At 26.2% G+C, this 19,580-nt stretch overlaps 3 protein-coding genes across 4 annotated transcripts in view; 1 reads left to right on the forward strand and 2 right to left on the reverse strand.

The window, feature by feature from the left end:
• LOC114124743 (uncharacterized) overlaps nucleotides 1-8,477 on the forward strand; it is a 29,353-nt gene extending 20,876 nt beyond the window's left edge. For both annotated transcript variants that reach the window (XM_050202570.1, XM_050202571.1), the window contains exons 2-4: nucleotides 7,170-7,301; nucleotides 7,616-7,781; nucleotides 8,069-8,477. In XM_050202570.1, the coding sequence (XP_050058527.1) occupies nucleotides 7,170-7,301; nucleotides 7,616-7,781; nucleotides 8,069-8,245 (475 nt within the window). In that variant the 3' untranslated portion in view covers nucleotides 8,246-8,477. The remainder of the gene's footprint in view (nucleotides 1-7,169; nucleotides 7,302-7,615; nucleotides 7,782-8,068) is intronic.
• LOC114124742 (phosphatidylinositol glycan anchor biosynthesis class U protein) lies at nucleotides 8,352-11,587 on the reverse strand. Its single transcript, XM_027988094.2, has 7 exons — nucleotides 11,242-11,587; nucleotides 10,283-10,485; nucleotides 9,995-10,199; nucleotides 9,379-9,610; nucleotides 9,038-9,309; nucleotides 8,810-8,952; nucleotides 8,352-8,662 (listed from the first exon to the last, which is right to left on the reverse strand). Exons 1-7 carry the CDS (start codon nucleotides 11,369-11,371, stop codon nucleotides 8,552-8,554), a joined length of 1,296 nt encoding a protein of 431 aa, XP_027843895.1. The 5' UTR covers nucleotides 11,372-11,587; the 3' UTR covers nucleotides 8,352-8,551.
• Nucleotides 11,588-13,134: 1,547 nt separating this feature from the next.
• Nucleotides 13,135-18,103, reverse strand: LOC114124748 (chitinase-like protein EN03). The gene is made up of 6 exons (XM_027988102.2): nucleotides 17,935-18,103; nucleotides 16,037-16,305; nucleotides 15,549-15,681; nucleotides 15,210-15,380; nucleotides 14,725-15,124; nucleotides 13,135-13,678 (listed from the first exon to the last, which is right to left on the reverse strand). The coding sequence occupies exons 1-6, from the start codon at nucleotides 18,050-18,052 to the stop codon at nucleotides 13,441-13,443; spliced, it is 1,329 nt and encodes a 442-aa protein (XP_027843903.1). The 5' UTR covers nucleotides 18,053-18,103; the 3' UTR covers nucleotides 13,135-13,440.
• Between the last annotated feature and the right edge of the window lie 1,477 nt (nucleotides 18,104-19,580).

The raw sequence follows: 19,580 nt of genomic DNA on the forward strand, positions 1-19,580 counted from the left end.
TCATAATTCATCACTCCACTTAAAACATAATAATATGATTGTCATCGTGAAATATTGGTATGTACCTAGATAAAAAAAAATTTAACGAGGGGAGGATCGATGTCCGTCATACCTACACTTCACCATATAATAACGGCATAGTGAAACCTTCGACATACGTTAAAATATATGGTCTGTTGGTCTGTATAATATAATTTATTTAATATAATAATATATAAAGAATAATCGAGGCCACTTTCAATTTAACGAGAATGACGTATTGATGTTATTATTTTATACCGTACACGTCGTATCTAATACCGAGTAAAAGTTACATCCAAAAACAACGGCTATAGCTATAAAAGTATAAAATATTCTGCTAATCGACATATTTATACTTACACAGCGTTTTATTATTCGAATGTAGTCTTTTGTGCACATAATACTATATTGGCCGCATTTTATTAAAATATTTTTGCAAAACCCTATGAACTATTGGATAGTCCTGAAATGATTGATCGGTTGACACGATGTATACGTTTTAGTCTAAAAACGTTTTAAAATGGAACTTTTAAGTATTTTCATTTTTTTTTTTTTTTTGGTATCACAAACATGTAATTTCGTTTAAATCAGGTTCAAGTATAAAACGAAGATAAGCGCTTTAGTTTCTTCGAAGAATTACACGTTTATCATAAAAAAGAACATTTCCAAAATGTGTTTTTCAAGTACCTCCACATTAAAAATACACTATTTTTCAACTCCGTTTTAGATTTTTATCAAAGTATGGGAACTACTGGTAGAAATATTTTTATTCCTGAAAACCCTGTAGGTAAATGCTACTCAGGAAAAAACTCCCACGTCGATAGGTATAAATTAATGAAATACAAATTTGTGAGAGGTTATTTTTAAAACTAAGTTAATACAGCGAGAAAAAGTGAAAAAATGATTAACGAGAAATGGTTAACACGTAATGTATTTTAATTTTTTACTATATCTCAGTCTTTTTTGGATTAATTAATATAGGGTGACTCAAAAGAGAAGACGGTTTATCAAAAGTGATAATTTTTCAGTAATATATATTAATAATATAAACGTGTTTAGGCGTCTAATATACTAGTTTAAGCTAATGCAACACCTTATAAATATACTTAAATAATAATAATAATAATAATAATTTTTAAGTTAACGTAATACTATGATGTTGTAATTATAATATAGCTAGGAGTAGGTATTAAGCGATAAAAAATTACCACATAATCGGTAAAAAATCTTAGACTGTCGCCAACGTTGATTGTTTATCTTAAGAACTATCAAATCTCGCTTTTAAAAGTTCAAACTAAAAAAGTTAAGCAAGGTTTAACCAAACTATTTTGTGTATTCTAAGTTTTACCGGTATTTCTACGTCAAAATAATATACATCATAACTGAATGTAAAAAATCGTTTGTCGGAAAAAAAAATGTTTACCACCATACGCAGTATTGTATAATAATAACTGCTATTATCTTCTACTTACATATAATAGTATAATATATATATACTCATTTTGTTTGTTAAAAAATCAATATTTATAATGGTTTTATATGAGTAACACACGCACGCGATATTATTGTATACAATCTAACTTCGTAATCTCGTACGAAAATACGCTTAACAAATTTAAAACACAATTATCTTTTCGAATTAAAGAAACTGTTACTGTTATATATATATATGTGTGTGTGTGTGTGTGTGTGTCAATGTAGGTATCACGTTCGAGTAGATAAATGCAAATGACGAATTAGGGGGTACAACATTTCTGTCTCACCGCAGCGAAAATACAAACCATTTAATAATTTCACGTCTTTTTTTTTTTTTTTTTTTTATGCGCATTTACATCACAGTGGATCGATATTTCGGGCTAGTAGTCGAGTTAGGTAGTTGACTAACTTGTGTGTGTGTGTGTGTGTACGCTTTTTTCATTTCATTTCTTTACCACACACGAATATATTATTATAGTATTCTATATAATAAACTTAGCTATAGTTGTGGGTATAGCTATTTATATATGTGTATTCATGCCCCTAGTGTTTGCAGTACAATGTTTTTAACGATCCATCACTCAATTCATTTATTTTTGAAATATCAATATGACCATATATGTACATACAAACTTCGTGTACCGAGCGACTTGCTAACCATGCTCCCCATTTTATCATTGTCCATTTATTCGTGTATAATATTGATGTTTGACGTTTGAACTTGTTGAGTACCTACTTATAATTTAAAATAAAAAATTTTAAATGTTTTTTTATGCTATTTAAAGAATATACGCTGGTACTAAAAGATTATTTTTTTCATGCTAGCAATTAAAAAAATAATAGTAGGTATTACTGTATTAGTGTACATAAAAATAACAAAAATCTAAATCTAAATTTATGAAAATTAAAGGTAAACATGAAGGTGGAAAATGTTTAGTGCATCATCCTGTTTAAGTATATTATGTAAATATTAGCTTAGTTTAGTTGTCATTGATTATAAATAATTGTTATGATATCAGATATAATGCAGTATCTATATTACTTATTAACATGGATGTGAATTTACATGTAGGTACTAATATGTATAAAACATTTGAAAAATCGTAAGGCAAAATAAAAAAAAAAAAAAATGACACATAAAACATATTTAAAATTGGTATCTATTATCTACAGTTTAAAAATATGAGTAGGTACCTACCTATTCATCAATGTATTAATTATTATGGTTTAAAATTTAAATTATAATCGATATAACGTGACGATAGCCTGTAGGTGTAAAAATTGTTTTTCGCTCGGCCGTCACTTGTCACAACTCACAAGTCACATATAAATAAAAAAGGAGATATATTTTTATTATCAGTAATATATTATTTATTATTTAATATTTATTTATATTAATATAACAGAGTAGGTAGAAGATAACGTGATTGTATAATTAATTATAATAATTAAGTACCCACGGTATAATTAAATATTGATATTAATATAATATAATTATTAATTATATAATAACTATATAATTATTATATGCATTATTTATTATATATTAACATTTTTTATATCAATGATATTTAATACATAAAAACTACTCACAGTATATGAATATTAAACACTATAAAGATACCTAAGTAGTAGGTACCTATTTTAGGCTTTCAATATGATTGTAGTTACATTTAATAATTTTGTTTTTAAATTCATGATAAAATTCACATTGATTAAAATACTGATATTTATTGTGAAAGGCAAATTATTTTAAATAGTTCAAAATATATATATATTATATTATATACCTATACATGTAATTTATTTATTTACAAATTACAGTCCTGTTTAAAAATCAAAAGATACTTCAATAAAAATACAAAACTTAATATCGTTTAAATAAGACGTTTAAGTTCAACTTTTATAATTTACAATATGGTGTAGCCTTTAAATAGTTGCTCAAGCTAATGCAGGAATTAATAAATATATTATAATATGTACATAGTTTATATTATATTTTATTATTCAAGTACATAAATATGATTTATTATTATTATATTATTATATTAATGATCACCCATATTATTTATAACCTGCTTCTATTATTATATATGTCTAAAATCATCTAATAGCAAATATCAATACTATAACAAGACCTAACAAGAATATCTATGTTAATTAATATAGAATTTAATTACTATGCGTACCTACCTACTAAGAAATATATATACATTTATGGCAGATCTTAATTATGTATATTATGTCTATTTTAGAGACGCCTACTCAGAACAATTGAATGTGATTTGATACATCAGTATTAATGTATAGTAGATAATAATATAAAAAAAATACGTATTTAAACAATTTTAAGAACTGAACAAGGGTATAAAGGTAGGTATAGTATGTACAGTTCACTTCCTAGGCCAAAACTATAGATCAAAAATACTAAAATGCGAATGCGCTATACCCATATACCAACTTACATTAAACAAATAACCAGCGTGTCTTTGACATACAATTTGGAGCCAGACCAAATCATTCCTTATATAGGTATTATTATATTCAGTTGATGAGATCCTTCCAATTCATGTACAGAATTTAAAGTCATGTGCCTGTATGTTTCCTGTTAGCAATTTCACGGTCCTGTGCTAGTTTACATTTGTATTTAACTTTTGATACTGCAGTCTGCAATTGAAATGGGGAAGTGTCAAAAGAATCGCCATTTTTAAATTTGATCGTTTTCACATTATATCATGTCAAAAACATTTATAATATCTTATATCGTATAATCCGAATGAAGTAAATTAAATTTGTTGAATATCAAAAGGTTCGAAATTGAATAACTTTTAGAACGTAGGTATACTAATATTATATTGATCGCATTTATTTTTTTTTTCAATGATTAAATTTTTCTCATAGTAATTTATCAAGAAGAGCAGATAATGATAAGAGACAGTATTAAAATACAAGGAAAACAATTATTGACAAATTCTTAATATTGTTTTTCTTTATTTTAGTTTTATAGTTAATATTTCTGGTATTTTATTAAAGTAAGATTTTTACTGTACCTACTATTACTTATCAAAGGGTATTGATCCGTTTACAATAAATAAATAAATTAATTAAATAATTATCATAGTGATAGTACCTACATATTTTCTAAAATAATAAATATAAATTACTCTAAACTGTATTAAACGATTATACATATATATTTAATATATTATTAAATAATTTACAATACCTATCATATTTTTTTATTCTTACTATTATCAGAACTTTCACAAAGATCAAGGCTCGTATCATTGGATATAGCTTACCTGAATTTAGTTTTAGCCACTTAGGTAGGCACCTATCTAAAACTTTTTTTTTTAATATCGTTTCTTTCTGTCAACCTATTATTTGCTTATTATGAATATATGTTTTGTTGTTAATGTAATATTTTAATAAAAAATGAAATAATATTAAAATTATAAGATTAAAATATGAAAAAACATGAGAAAATATTTTATTTGCACCCATACGTTGCTATTTTAATATGAACGCTTATTGGCTACTTCAATTAACTACCTTCCTTTAATATATAATATATATCATACAATTGATTATTACGTGACCTATTATTTAATATTGTTATGTTATGCATAGCATTTTACTTTGTAAAAACTACAAAATCGATAGATACTTATTAATATTCCGAGAAATGCATTCTTACGTAGGTACCAATAAATTATAAATTATAACACGAAAAAATAACCAAACCGTAAACCAATGTAAAGACGACAATGAGTGTAGGCTAATAAAAACTATAAATTCAAGTTTTGATAAATTAAAGTAATATCAATATCTACACAATTTTGACTATTATTAATTATAGAATTTAAAAATACTTCCTAAAATAAATAAATAAAAGAACATTCAGAGAGATCATCTTCAATTAGGTATAAAAATCATTTATTAAAAAAATCAGGGCTGTCATCACTCTGCTATATAGCAAATCTTGAGTATAGGTTACCTAACCTACCCGTACCTACCCGTACCTACCTATCTCATCATTGAATAGGTTACTATAATTTATATCCTACATTTGAATTTAATGATAAAGCATTATTTACATTTTTACGTCTAAAAATGATACGTAAGGAGCCAGCCTCTATTTCTAAGGAATACCTATATTAGGGATACCTATTTTTAAATGTATTTACCTATATTAAGCTATGAGTAGCTATCTCCCTTTCGGTAGTAGTATACTGTCTTGTTTTTTAATAAATTTCCATTCCCTACCGCCCAATAAAAAATCCTAAAAACGCCTCTGACTTATTTTGTAAGCACATGATAAAATAATAACAATATAACACTATTATAACATTGACAATCTCTACAGTGATATATATATTATATAATATTAATTAAGTAGGTATTACATTCAGAAAAATGGTTAAGCTTAAGAATTTGTTAAAAACGTATTCTCACATATAGTTACATAGGTAGGTACCTAAATATTTTACTTCAAGCCTGTCCTCTGTTTTGCTCAATTCTCTCAACCATCTATGTTTAATTTTCAATCTATATCTACATACCTATATTATGCTGCATGGAACTTTTTTATAATTTACATGTTGGTTTTATCTGTAATGTTATTTTTTATTAAAATATTGATAGGTACCATTAAATATTGAAATATGAAAATTAAAATTTGAATACCTAATGCTTTTGTTAAATTTGAAAATATGTATCGATTGTATATCAAATTAGTAAAAAATGTTCAATATGTCCATACACAATATACACGTGAACTCCAGAATTATGGTTGTTCCTGTGAACTTACTGTCTTGAATAAGGTTGTTTTTGGGAAGACTATAGCTAGTGGTATACATGAGATGTTTCAATCGTTTGGTACCTATGTAGACTAAATATAGAAAATTAAAGTTAAGTAACAAATAGTTTTTTCATTATGAAAATAAAAATCTATTATGTAAATAGGTAGTATTACTAGTATTATAGACTATAGTAATATTATTAGGTATATTATATAAATGAGCAAACACTATACAGTAAAATAGTATATGTAGGTACTATACTTTTATATTTATATTTATAAATGGTATATTTAGTAATGGTTAATGGTGTTTTATGAATTATAATAATATGACACATTATACCTATGCAATAGCGAATCTAGGATTTAGGGCCCTTCGGCTCCCCCCTCCCTCTTAAAACCGCCACTGATACATACTAATAGTATATTGGTATATACTAATCTATATTAATATTTTTTTTATAAAACTATGATATAATTATTTGGTCCAAATTATTCATTTACATTATTCTGGGCGCTTTTTGGAGGTAAAATATTTATATACTAGATTGAAAACGACTAGCATTTTTAAACATATATTTTTACCTAATTTAAACTAACTTACTTAAGTTGTTAAATAAAAATATAATATTCTTTAATAAATCATATTTTAGATTTTGAGTATAACAATAAATGTACTGAAAAAAGCATAGATAGATACTTGAAATTTTCACCAAATGTTCAAAATAAAATTGTTTCACATGGTAGAATTTTGATTCTTTTTAAGATATTTATTTGGTAACATTTACCTAAATTTATTTTTAGTTTTTATCTACAAATACGTATGCTAGTTTCAAATAAGTAAATATTATAGTCATACAAATATTTTCAGAATGATTACTTTTGGACAACATTTTGCCATATCATTGGCTACTCAACAGCACAAAACTAAAAATCAACAGGAACAAGATCATCAAAATCAACAAGATACAGCACCAGGCGGAGTTAATATTCTATTGGGAGGGTAATAATAATAAAGTATATTTAATTACAAATACATGCCTAGTATTGAATGAATTTACAATTTGCACAAAACCACAAATTACAATGCACTTCAGAAGCAGTTCATACCATACCAAACCAAACACTTGAATTGTATTGATAATGTTCTAAAACATCAATTTTACGGTATATAATATTGTATATAATTATAAGTATTGTTTAAAAATATTTACATTTTACATATTATAGGAAAATACATTTAAATAAATAAAATTTAACTCATAAATATTAATACTCTATTGCCATTTTAATCATTGTATAATTTTTTAATACCAGGGTTATGATGAGTAGCATGATATTATTTATTTTATGGATGTGTTATTGTTGTCGATGGAAAGACAACAAGTTTGATACATCTACATGTGATGAACAGCCACAACCTTTTTGGATTGATGTTAATTCAAACACGTATTATGAAGCATTACAATGGTCTTTACAACAAGTAATAAATACTAAATCATTATTAATACACAGAAAAAAATTTAGGAATGATATTTTTTGGCATGGTCATACACACAGATATAAATGTTTGATAAATTTAGAATAATAGTATAATAAACTAAACTTTTGCTACAATTGATGATAGGTAGGAATACAACACTGATTATAGTAAAATAATTACTTTACATACCTATCAATCATTATTTAATACTGCTGTCTATACCGTAAAATCAAATAGCTTATAAAAGTACTAAAAACCATAAAATGTAATAAAAAATTTTTTTTTAGGAATGTTGTGAAATACCAGAAACGTATTATACACCAGAAACAATGCAAGAAACACCACCAAGATATGAAACAGTAATCACACCACCTCCTGGATATGAAGATGTGATGAGAGAAAATTACAAAAAGAAAAAATCTTTATTGGGTGTCACAGAAAATAATAAGATGCATACTATTTGACCACAATTGTTTTAAGCTTATATATACAATATACATACACATATATATTTACACTAAACTATTTACATTAGGAATTACAGGGGAGTAGAAAATCTAAACAAATCTGTTCATGTTTTGTACAATTTTATTTTATTGTTTTTTGTAAAAATATATTATACATTTTACTTATAAATTATAGTGATTAGATGTAATTTGGTATGATGTGTTTAAGTATAAAAATTACCAATAACAATTTGATTTATTTATTTAAAAGGAGCCATGTCAAGATTTTAAAATTTTTCTCAAAAAGTTTAACATAAAATTGTATTAATCAAGCATTAAACGTGCTTCTTTTCCATTGATCATACGTTTCATACCGTGTTTCAAAGCGAACTCACGCTTTATGTAGGCGAACAATAAATCAGTGATCAGGAATATCTAGAAAAATATATTAACCATAATATTAATTAGCAATTACAATCATAAATATTTATAAAAATATAAATTGTATTGATAGTTAAAATAAATGCATTTTTAATGTTAAAATTATTTTATACAGAGAAAAATAACATTTTTAATTCTTACTTGAGTTGTAGCAAAAGCAAGAGTAACTCCAAAATAGAAATTTGCATTTGCTGAACGTGAATAAATCCATAAATGCCATACAGTAGGGGCAAAAACAGTACAACCCACAAAGAAACATGATACAATAAATGCTTGTTGCATAACTGAAAATTAATACAAAAGAAAAATGAAAAATATATGTATTTTATTTTAAGCTAATTAGTAATTTTAGTTATGCAGTTGACATACAGTAGAATAGATGCCTATGGATTGGAAGAAGACTGAGGTAAAATCCAACATCTCCTATGCTTGGATATGACTTAAATACTGCGGTTAATGTTAACAAACTGGTAGCTAACAACAAAGGGTCACGGCGGAGACGTATACTTAATGGAATTACATACAAAACAGATGCATTTAATTGAAAAGCACAAACAAATAGTGCACGGAAATGTTCAAACATCTCAGTAAAGAAATACCAAAATAAACCAATATTTGGTTTTAAATCACGTACATTTAATCTGAAAAATAAATTGATGTATAAATATCAAAAACCAGAAATTAGTGTTTTATTAAAATTTAGTATGTACATAAAACCATAAACAGAGTCTAGAAACGCCCAATCATTCATAATAGTATAGCATAAATATAGTAGCATACAGCTAATGGCTCCACAAATTAAAAATGTAAATATGAATGAACCAGTCTTTTTCTTAGAGTCAGTCGGTACACAACTTAACATTAATGGAGCTATAAGACCAAATGTATAAAACGTTGGCAATGATGCTAATACTAAGCTCAGACATCCTAATAGTCTATGCCCTACAACAAAAATAAATATTCATTAGTTAATATTTAATAGTGTTATTTAGAGTTGTGACCAAACAAATGTGAGATTGGTGACTCTGCCCTCGGCTAATATAAACTCAATATTTTAGGTAACATTCACACACCAACAGCATGGAAATTTTTAAATCTTTAATCATATTGTACAAGTAATACAAATGATAAGTAATTAAGTAATAAAAATTTTTGTGTAAATATAAAAGCAATTTGCCAATCACTGTTAAATGTGAAATCATTTTGTGATAAGCCGAGTCACTAACTGCATATTTATTTGGTTATAAGTATTCATGGGTTTTTAATAGTCAAAATATTACAATAATTACAGTATAGTTACATTTTTACAAAAATATAAGTACTTACGTTTTACCATAGAATATAAACATATTGCTAAAAATAGGTTATTAAACACTGTTGTTGTTCTTGCAATACAGCTAAACACCGTATAAGGGTTAAGCATATAAACTGAACATACATAAAACGGATTTATGACTGAAAAGTCATCTGGTATCAATAATTTATTGAATTCTTTATAATAGACATGTTTTCTTTTGGTTTGCTTTTCAAGCTGAAAAAGTATTAAAATTAAAAAAAATCAAATATGTAGATACCAAAAGTATACACAGAAAAAATATTACACATTTAACATACCAAATTTTCTGTGTAAATTTTAGACGTATAATACAACACAAAAGCAGTCATGAGATCGCACATAATAAATACTAATGATACATAAAAATCTGAAAAAGTTGATGTCAAGTTACTGAAAAATACAAGAGCCAATGGAGTCTCATGAAATAAATCTCCATCATATGGGTTGAGATTTTCATTGTATAAGGATACGCCTTCTATAACTAAAAAAAAAAAAAAAATAATTAGATTAGGTAAATATTGAATAATTAAATAGTTATAAAAACAATTGTATTTTAAGTATTTACAAAAAACAATATTCACTTTTAAATCAGGAATAAATATCTAGATATTCTTATTTAATGTGATTTCAAAGCATTGCAAATATTTGTATTATCCATGTCAATTTTACTTTAGTTTTCTATATTTTTTTATTTTGAAGAAAAAATGCCAACAAACAATTTTCTTATATTACTTATTCTGGTTGGTACCTTACAGAAAAATAAGGAAAACTAGGTACCTATTATCTACTCAATTATACATAATATATAATATTATTATTTTAAAAACAAGAAATTTGGATTATCATAAAATGCATACAAAGGTACTGTACATAAAATATAATAACAGCAATAAGATGATGAGAGCAAAGAACTTTAAATTTTATAAAATATAATTTGAAGAATAAATCATTCAAATAATTTGCATGTGCCTATCTACCATTCAATTTATTAACACCAAACTCCTTGAAGTAGTTAAAATTACATGCAATGATAATTACTGGAAATGATCATTGGAGTACCTGCACAGAAATACAGAATAGATATTTTTTTTAAAGGTCACACCCTAAATTGATTCATATAGTTGTAGTATAGATACAAATGTACAATACATAATAAATTATCTATCAAGAATAATATTTTGATATACCAAGAGATGAACTTATGGAATTATGAATACAGTGATTTATTTATTCAAACCTCTTTTCCAAGAATTCAATGGCGTTGACACTTCAACCCGGTCTGCGATTGAAGTACTGAAATCGCTGAAGCTCAAATAGATCCTAATAAGGATTCCAATCGAGTACACGAAAATTAGTAATTTTTCCATAAATGACGATCGATTTAACTCTTAAATTAAATGCTATGTGAACATATTATTATTAAATTTAAATTTGATAGTGTACACAAGACGAGACATATTTTGTTCAATTATTGTTCTTGAGAAGAAAACTAAAAAACATTACCGGATATTCGATTTTGATAGTTGATTTAATACTTAGCAGATAACGTTAAATCGTTAAAATATAACAAATTAATTGTGTTTGTCGGTATTTGGTATAAAAAGTTGGATCGTAGTTGATAGTGATAAGCGTGATAAGCGGAAGTTCTTCCATGCTCATACCAACTTAATCACCAGTGTTTTGTATTATAACGATTAAGGCACTGATGAGTGGGAGTGCCTCGGAAAATAGATCAATGGCTGAACCATCAACCATTACATTGATCAATATTATAATATGATTTATACTCTAGTGCTGAAAAGTTATAAAATTTAAAAATCAGTTCATTTAATTATGATCAGTTATTCGAAAAAGCATATAAGTAACCCAATTTTTATCTTTTTCAATTTGTTTAATACCTTAGGCACCTGTCCTAATGGACGTACAGCATTTTCTGAAAAATTCGTCACGAGTCTAAATTGTTAATATTATAGTATTATTATTTATTATTCATCAATAACAATACTGAAACCTACAACTACTGCTGTTGTCCAACCATTTCATTCCACAGATATATGTATATGTTTTAGTCATAAGTCATAAACTTGCATAACCATGATTAACTAACTAATTAATAACTAAATTTAACTAATAAGTTAATCATGGTCATAACATGTAATGTCCTTGCTGGGTGTTACGAGAGGATCGGGGGAGCCACCGTTTATAAATAGTATTGAAATTGGGTTCAATTATACGCCGCCCGGCTGCCTAAGGGGTAAACGGAAAAAAAAGTCCCGGAAAAAAGTTTAGTGAAAAATTTACCGAGATACGCTTTCTTGTATAGTTCAATATAGTTGTACTTTGTATTTTATAGTGTGTAATGTACAAAATGGTTGTTCATATAATATATTTGTTATCTAACATAATAACTATATAAGTAAAATATACTACAATAATAATATTTTATTTTATTATGTATATTTTCTTAGTTTTTAGAGCACTTTTCACAGTTTATTCATAAAATGAACGAAAATTGTTACGATTAAAAAAAAAAAAATTAAATTATGAAAAAATTGGATGTTAATGTATTTACCTACCATATTTTTTTATAATATCTAAATTAATGCGGAGTAAGATAACAATTTGTTTCATTACTCAAATAATTCAAATTACTAATTTAATTTTCCATATTTTAGCATATTAATTCGATTTTTACTTGCTTAATTATATTTTTATGATCATCAAAATTTAGGTATGAAAGGGTTAATATTATATGATATTACATGGACAAATAGTTCTTAAGTTCATCACCTAGATAGGGCTAGTAAATAGTCAAAAATATATCCGGTTTCGCAGCCGTTTTTCTGCCCATGCAAATCATAGGTCGTTGGGTAACCAGTATTTAATCGTGAGTAATATACTACAAAAAACCTCAAATATTTACTTAAAAAAGAAATAAAGATTTTAATAAGCCTATACTATGTTAATAATAATAATAATTATGTCGATAAAAGTTTCAAGGCGATTCCGAAGTCGAAGTGCTTATATATAAACATTATAAACTCCAAATAATTCAAATCCCAAATTGAGTGATTGCTGTGTAAAGTGTATCAGTCTAGAAAATCTTTTAAAAATAAAAAATAAAGTGTAATAAACAATAAAATATTTATATTTATTCTGCATCAAAAAAACATTACATGATCTATTTGATCAAATATTAACGTTATAGATTAAAAACAAATAAGCTAAAATAATAATAAGAAGAACCTTATTTCTTAGATAGGTACCAATTTAAGGAAATAGTTTTTTTTGTTCTTAAGAGTAGTATAATAATGACGATATGTATACGTATTCCGGTACAAAGTAATTACCTATACATTTTTAAAATGACAATTACGATACAAAATGAACGCTTAAAACTAAAATCGATTTTGTATTTCATGTACTCTGTTCAGTTTTACAATATGTTCTTAACAGCTTTTAAAATGGGGTACTTATTCGCGTCACATAAACCTCTGGCGTCATCCAAGGATAGATCCATTAAAGCTATACCTCCCAAATTGTTTTGCTTCACATACGTGGCTTTTTGTTTGGCTGTTTCCGGTTCCTCGAAACTAATCCAAATTCCTTTTACGTCGTCTTTGGGCAAACGGAAAGCATAAGTTCCGAGATTTTTGCTCGGGTCCGGTACGCGTCTATAAAAATTTAGAACAATATACACATTATAACACATGGAAAATTAATTTTTCTCTATACAAATATAAAAATGTGCAATAAAAATATTTTCTTTCTGCAACATTGAAAAACTCAAAAACATAAGTAGGTATAACTTACAATAAGTACTTTCTCAGATAAATTTATTATTTTAATGTTTATAAATTTATTAATTCTAAAAAAAAAAAAAATAACAGAATATTCATTAAACCTAGGGTCAATATTTGTGTTTTTAAAAGAAAAGAAATAGTCTTTCAAATAATTTGAAGTAGACACTTCCAAACATTTATTCAAATACGATCATGTACAACATGTACGATGTTCTGTTTTGTTTTAAAATAATTTACTTGTAGACAAGATGTTAAAATAATCTATCTAGGTATAGGCTATTCACTTACCACGAACAGTAATTAATTTTCTTGGTTAATATACCTATATTATTTTATAAAACATTTATTTACATGATTTTTAGTAATAAAAATATGTATTATTATTTTTCCTCATTATCGTTTTTTGAGAATTTTAATTTTTCAAACAACATTTATTTTAAATTTCTACTCAAAAGTTACGTTTTCAAAACACAAAAATAAATAGGTATGTTTTCAGAAAGTTCTTAAGAATTTTTAAACATAAAACTCCGTTTCAAATAAGTATCAAATCAATTAGTTTTAAATTATAATATTGTTAAAACTATTGATGAGCGAAGTAATGCACTAACATTTATCTCCTCTGAAATACACTATTATTGCAATAGGTACCACTCCATTCATCCAAACTTTAAATACACAGGTATAAATAATTAACTATTTAATAAACATTTTAGTTAGGTACCTACATATATAATACATCCTCAGATAATACGTTTTACTTCGTAACGCATGATTATATACATTTAAACATGTAGATAATAATATATGTTGTTATTTCAAAAAATAAAATAAATATCATTTTTTGATGATTTAGAAATATCTATTAGTTAAAAATTGTTGCAATATTTTATATATATATTATATTATTGTATATTAACCTGTATAGTGTAAGTGAGGTAGTAGCCGCAGTGCTCTCAACTAAGTGAGGGCAGATCTCGTAGTAGGCCAATAGACCTTCGGTCTTGGTATATGTGCCCTCTTCGCCGGGACCGTCAGCGTTGACGGGTGGTGCTCCGGACTTACCACTGTCTTTGTCCATCTTCCAGGTTCGGCCGTACGTGGAGATTCCCAAAACTAACTTGGTGCGGTCAGCTTTAAGGGCAATGGCTTTGTTGACTTGCGACTCAATGTTCTGCCAAGCTAGACGGTCGGCGTACACGAACTTGAAAGGCGATGCGTGGTCAGCCAATTTAGGCACTCGGTCTGGAGTCCGGAAGTCATACGTCATCAATGTGAAGTGGTCTACGTACTTTTGTAGCCCCGGAAAATCGAAGTACACTACCAGATGAACAGAAAAACAAACATACTCATAAATATTTTTTAAATAATATATATATATAGTAAGGTGTTAAAATATAGTTACCGCTAGAGTTTACGTGTGGAAGAATGCTGACTGAAAGATAAGGACAATTGTTGGCGTTTAATACTCCTTTGACTTCGCGGACCAGTGCAGTGAATTGTTCCTTGTGTTCGGCTTCCTTAGAGTCCTTGCTAGTAATACCCACTGTTTTAGCCACTTTGTGGATAAAAGATCCTTAAAAACGATAATTTTATATTAGGTACAACAAACAATAATACGTACTCACTGTTGGTGGCATTACAATTGATACAGTGACCAATAAAAAATAATATTCGTATTTACTATTCTATACGCTACTCCAAAATATAAATTAATATTATAACTGTTAACTATATAGCTTACCCCATGTGTGTTTTTCCTTTTTCTCATTAACCACTGGGAATTGCCAGGCCAAATCAATACCATCGAAACCATTCTCCTTAGCCATTTCCGAAATGGTGGACGCAAACTTCGTTCTCGATTTCGGCGTCTCCAACTATATTGCATTAAATACATATTATATTTTAGATTCTGAGTGAAACAATTAACGTTAAGAAGTAGGTAATTTTATTTTATCTATATAAAAACTAATTTCTTTTTTTCTATGAACACTCCAATATAATATTTAATTATAAATAATTAAATATATTAATGCGAAATTCAATGCTATAAAGGGGTCCTATTTCACAGATAGTATTTTATTTACACAAATCAGACACACCAGACACTTAACTATTATGAGATAAACGATTTTTAACTTTCAAACTTGTGACTTAAGCTTTAAACCTATATCCAGCACGTCATGGATTTTAATATAATATACTGAATAACAACATTTAATATATACTCACAGCAGTTAGATATTTATCAGGATCTTCGACATCGGCATTGCCACCAACTGACAGCAGTATGGTAAGACTGGGGTAAATCTTCTTAAGAGCTGTGATGGACTTAAAGTTTCCCTTTCCTCCCTTAACATCTTTGCTCTCGGGTAGGTCCAACTTTGGATCCAATGATTTCGCTTTAAACTTGTCATCGTCAATACCAGCATAACCGTACACTAAATGCGTACAATAACTTAGGGCGGGTTTTAACTCCTCGGCACCTACTTTAACGACATCTGAAAACAAAAATTGATTCGATCGATTACACTTTTAATTTGTTGTTGTATATAAAACGGGGTTCTGTAAATATTTTCCCAATGCATTGAAATACAAATTTTTAAATTACGAAACATAATCCTGTCTATAACTTATCTTTGTGTATGCTTATAATATTATCGTATTTAACAGAAAATAATCGCATGATAAAGTTGGTTCATAAATCACAATAATCTATCATTTGTATTGCAGTAATTTAATATTGTGTAAACGTTTTTTTTTTTTTTAATATGTATTATTAGATAATATTATAATAATGATAATATTTTTAAATGGATAACGTTAATGATGCTTATTAGTTATTTTATAGGCACACAGACAGCCGCTTAAAGAAATGAAAATAATATTTTAAACTGATATTATTCTAAATAATTCCCTAAAATCACTAATTAAGAAAAAAATACGATTAGCTTGTATATAGGTATGCATATTTTAATTGCGTTTATTATATTGTAAACGGTAGTTTAACCTTTATAAAATAAACAATGGTTGCATGGTAAAATTATCCTCATTAATGAATACCTAGATTGTTTTAAAATGGCTGTTTCGAAATACCTAACTACAATGTTATTTGTGTTTATAATCAGTAATAAATAATAATATTAACTCGTCGCTTACAGTTCCAAGTATCAATATAATATTGGTATTTACAAATTCACAATTAACTATATTATATTTACATAAATAATATCATGATTTAAGTTGAATAATAATTATTTGAAAACAATACAGTTTTTTCTGTTTTGAAGGGTATTTCTCTTTCGAATGTTTTCTTCAATAATTGTATACGGAGTTAATAAAATAGAAATGTTTAATTTAGGTATACCTAAAACTTAATTAACTTAAATTAAATTTGGAAATTTGATATTATTTTGACTATTAGGTATAATAGTAGTGGATTAAATTATATCACGTACATTGTAAAACAAACTTCAATTAATTCGGAAAATTTTAACTCTACGACATGGATTTAAACTGTATATCTAACAGTATATTAATATAATATAAGTATTAAGCAATAAGTATGTTATAATATTTCTAAATTAAATTAAATTAAATTTTTTTTTTAATTTTAATTAAAATACATATGTATAGTATATAATGATGTACCTACTATTAAGTACCTATTATAGAAAATTTAATTCTAAAATGTCAAGAAATTTCAACTAATATTGCGCGCTGAATAATAAATGCATTTAATTTATATCAATAGGAAAATAAAATTCAATACTAATCTATATGAATAAGTACTGTATATTATATATATAGTATCCTATATAGTGCGATTTTACATAAGTTAGAATACACTGAAAATTTATACTTAACAATAATAATTAACATAATTTTATTATTAACTATAATTATTCGATATAACGTCTTAAATTATAATATGCCTATATAAGTGTAAGATCCATAATTTTTTTTCTTTATAATCCAAATAATAAATCCACCCCGTGGCTTATACAGTTAGTAGGTATAAATGTATAATATTTTAAAATTGTAGTCAACAGAAAAAGTCGTAGCATAAAAATTTACCTACGTAGTTATAGAAATATTTTTATTATTTTATACGTGTATTATGTATATACCTTTTCTCCAAAGAGCTCTGCCATCGTAATAGCATACTGTTCTAAATGCTTGCGAAATGTCGACAATAGCCAGAAGGCCACATAGTGCGACCGCACCGAACAACTTTAAGCCTAACATCGTACTACCGAAAACAAACTCAAACTGACGACCTGTTTGGTTTGGACCAAAGGTCCAAGCCAACGATTATTTGCTGTACGGTTTACACCTACCTATCTAATAATTTTGTTATATTATCATCACCCCTACTCGTTCGTGTACCACAGGCCAAGGTCAAAGTTTAACTAGTTTTTTTCTTCTCCGTAACTCGACTGATGCGTTTTGTTATTCTACAACTATATTATATGTATAATGTATATACATAATATAATAAATAAATCGTATTTTTACTGGCCTTATATCAATCCGACGAACAAGGCTGAAAGTATAATAACCAAACAAAAGGATCTATAGACACGGGAGATTCTGAGATTCATAAACATGCAAATTTAAACAGAGTTGTTTGTCGATTATACTGACCATGTCTAGTAACCTTTATAAGTGTTAAGTATATTTTAATAAATATACATGGTACACATCTAAAATATTATTTTATTTACAAACCAACATGTCAAATAAAATATAATTTACTACGTTTTTTACATCATAGTAATAAATTAAATTGTTTTATAATAAAATTATAATATTTCAAATTGAAAGATACTTATTTTTTTAAAAAAACAAGTTAGAACTGTTTGGAAGATAGCTATTTATATATTTTTTTAAAACCTATGCTATAACATTAAATTTATTATAAGTTGAAAATGGTTTCATTGTTTATATTTTTTATTTTTGTTGCATACCTATTACATGTTGCATATCAATTATTACATTTATAAAAATTTCAATTACAATGCGCTCATATAAATTATAGTATTATTAACTTGAATTAATAGTATTTATATGAGAGTATAAAATATGTAGGTAGGTACTAATTTATTAATTAATTAAATTAATAAAAACTTAGTTTTTGAAAATATTTTTTATGAATTTTTAAAATTTTTATAAACAAATATTATAGTAACTATATCATATTATAATAATTATATATATATTTTAAATAACATTATCTAATTATATTAATTACTTATTTTAAAACAAAACATTTTTTTGAGTAAGTACTTCAACAAATAAAAATTGAACTTTGGACGAGTAGGTACTTAGTTAATGAGTTGTAATTTGTGAGTATAAATATATTTAAATTTTAAATAAAATATAGCGAGAAAAGGCGTTTAATTAGGTACGTAATATTAATGGTTAATACATAGCTAATAATGCTATACCTACACATAGGTAAATGGCATTTAAAATTTAAATGATTTGAAATCATAATTTTTGGTTACTTTTGTTAGGTTGCGCAAAATATATTAATATATTCCGCTATTACAACATTTAGTATCCGATTAAGGAGGTTCATATTTTTATGGCTTATAAACGAAAATAAATAAAATACATTTTTTATGTTATTTTCAAATTAAACACCGTTTGTTTGATAGTTTCTTTATTTTTTTTTTCATTTCGTAAATAACTTATTTAAAATAGATATCTAGTATATCTAACCTTCGCACCCCTCTTTGTATACCCCTCTGCCACGATTCTATACTCACAC

This window comes from Aphis gossypii, chromosome 3, assembly GCF_020184175.1.
Source record: "Aphis gossypii isolate Hap1 chromosome 3, ASM2018417v2, whole genome shotgun sequence".
In the NCBI taxonomy this organism is placed as follows: Eukaryota; Metazoa; Arthropoda; class Insecta; order Hemiptera; family Aphididae; genus Aphis; species Aphis gossypii.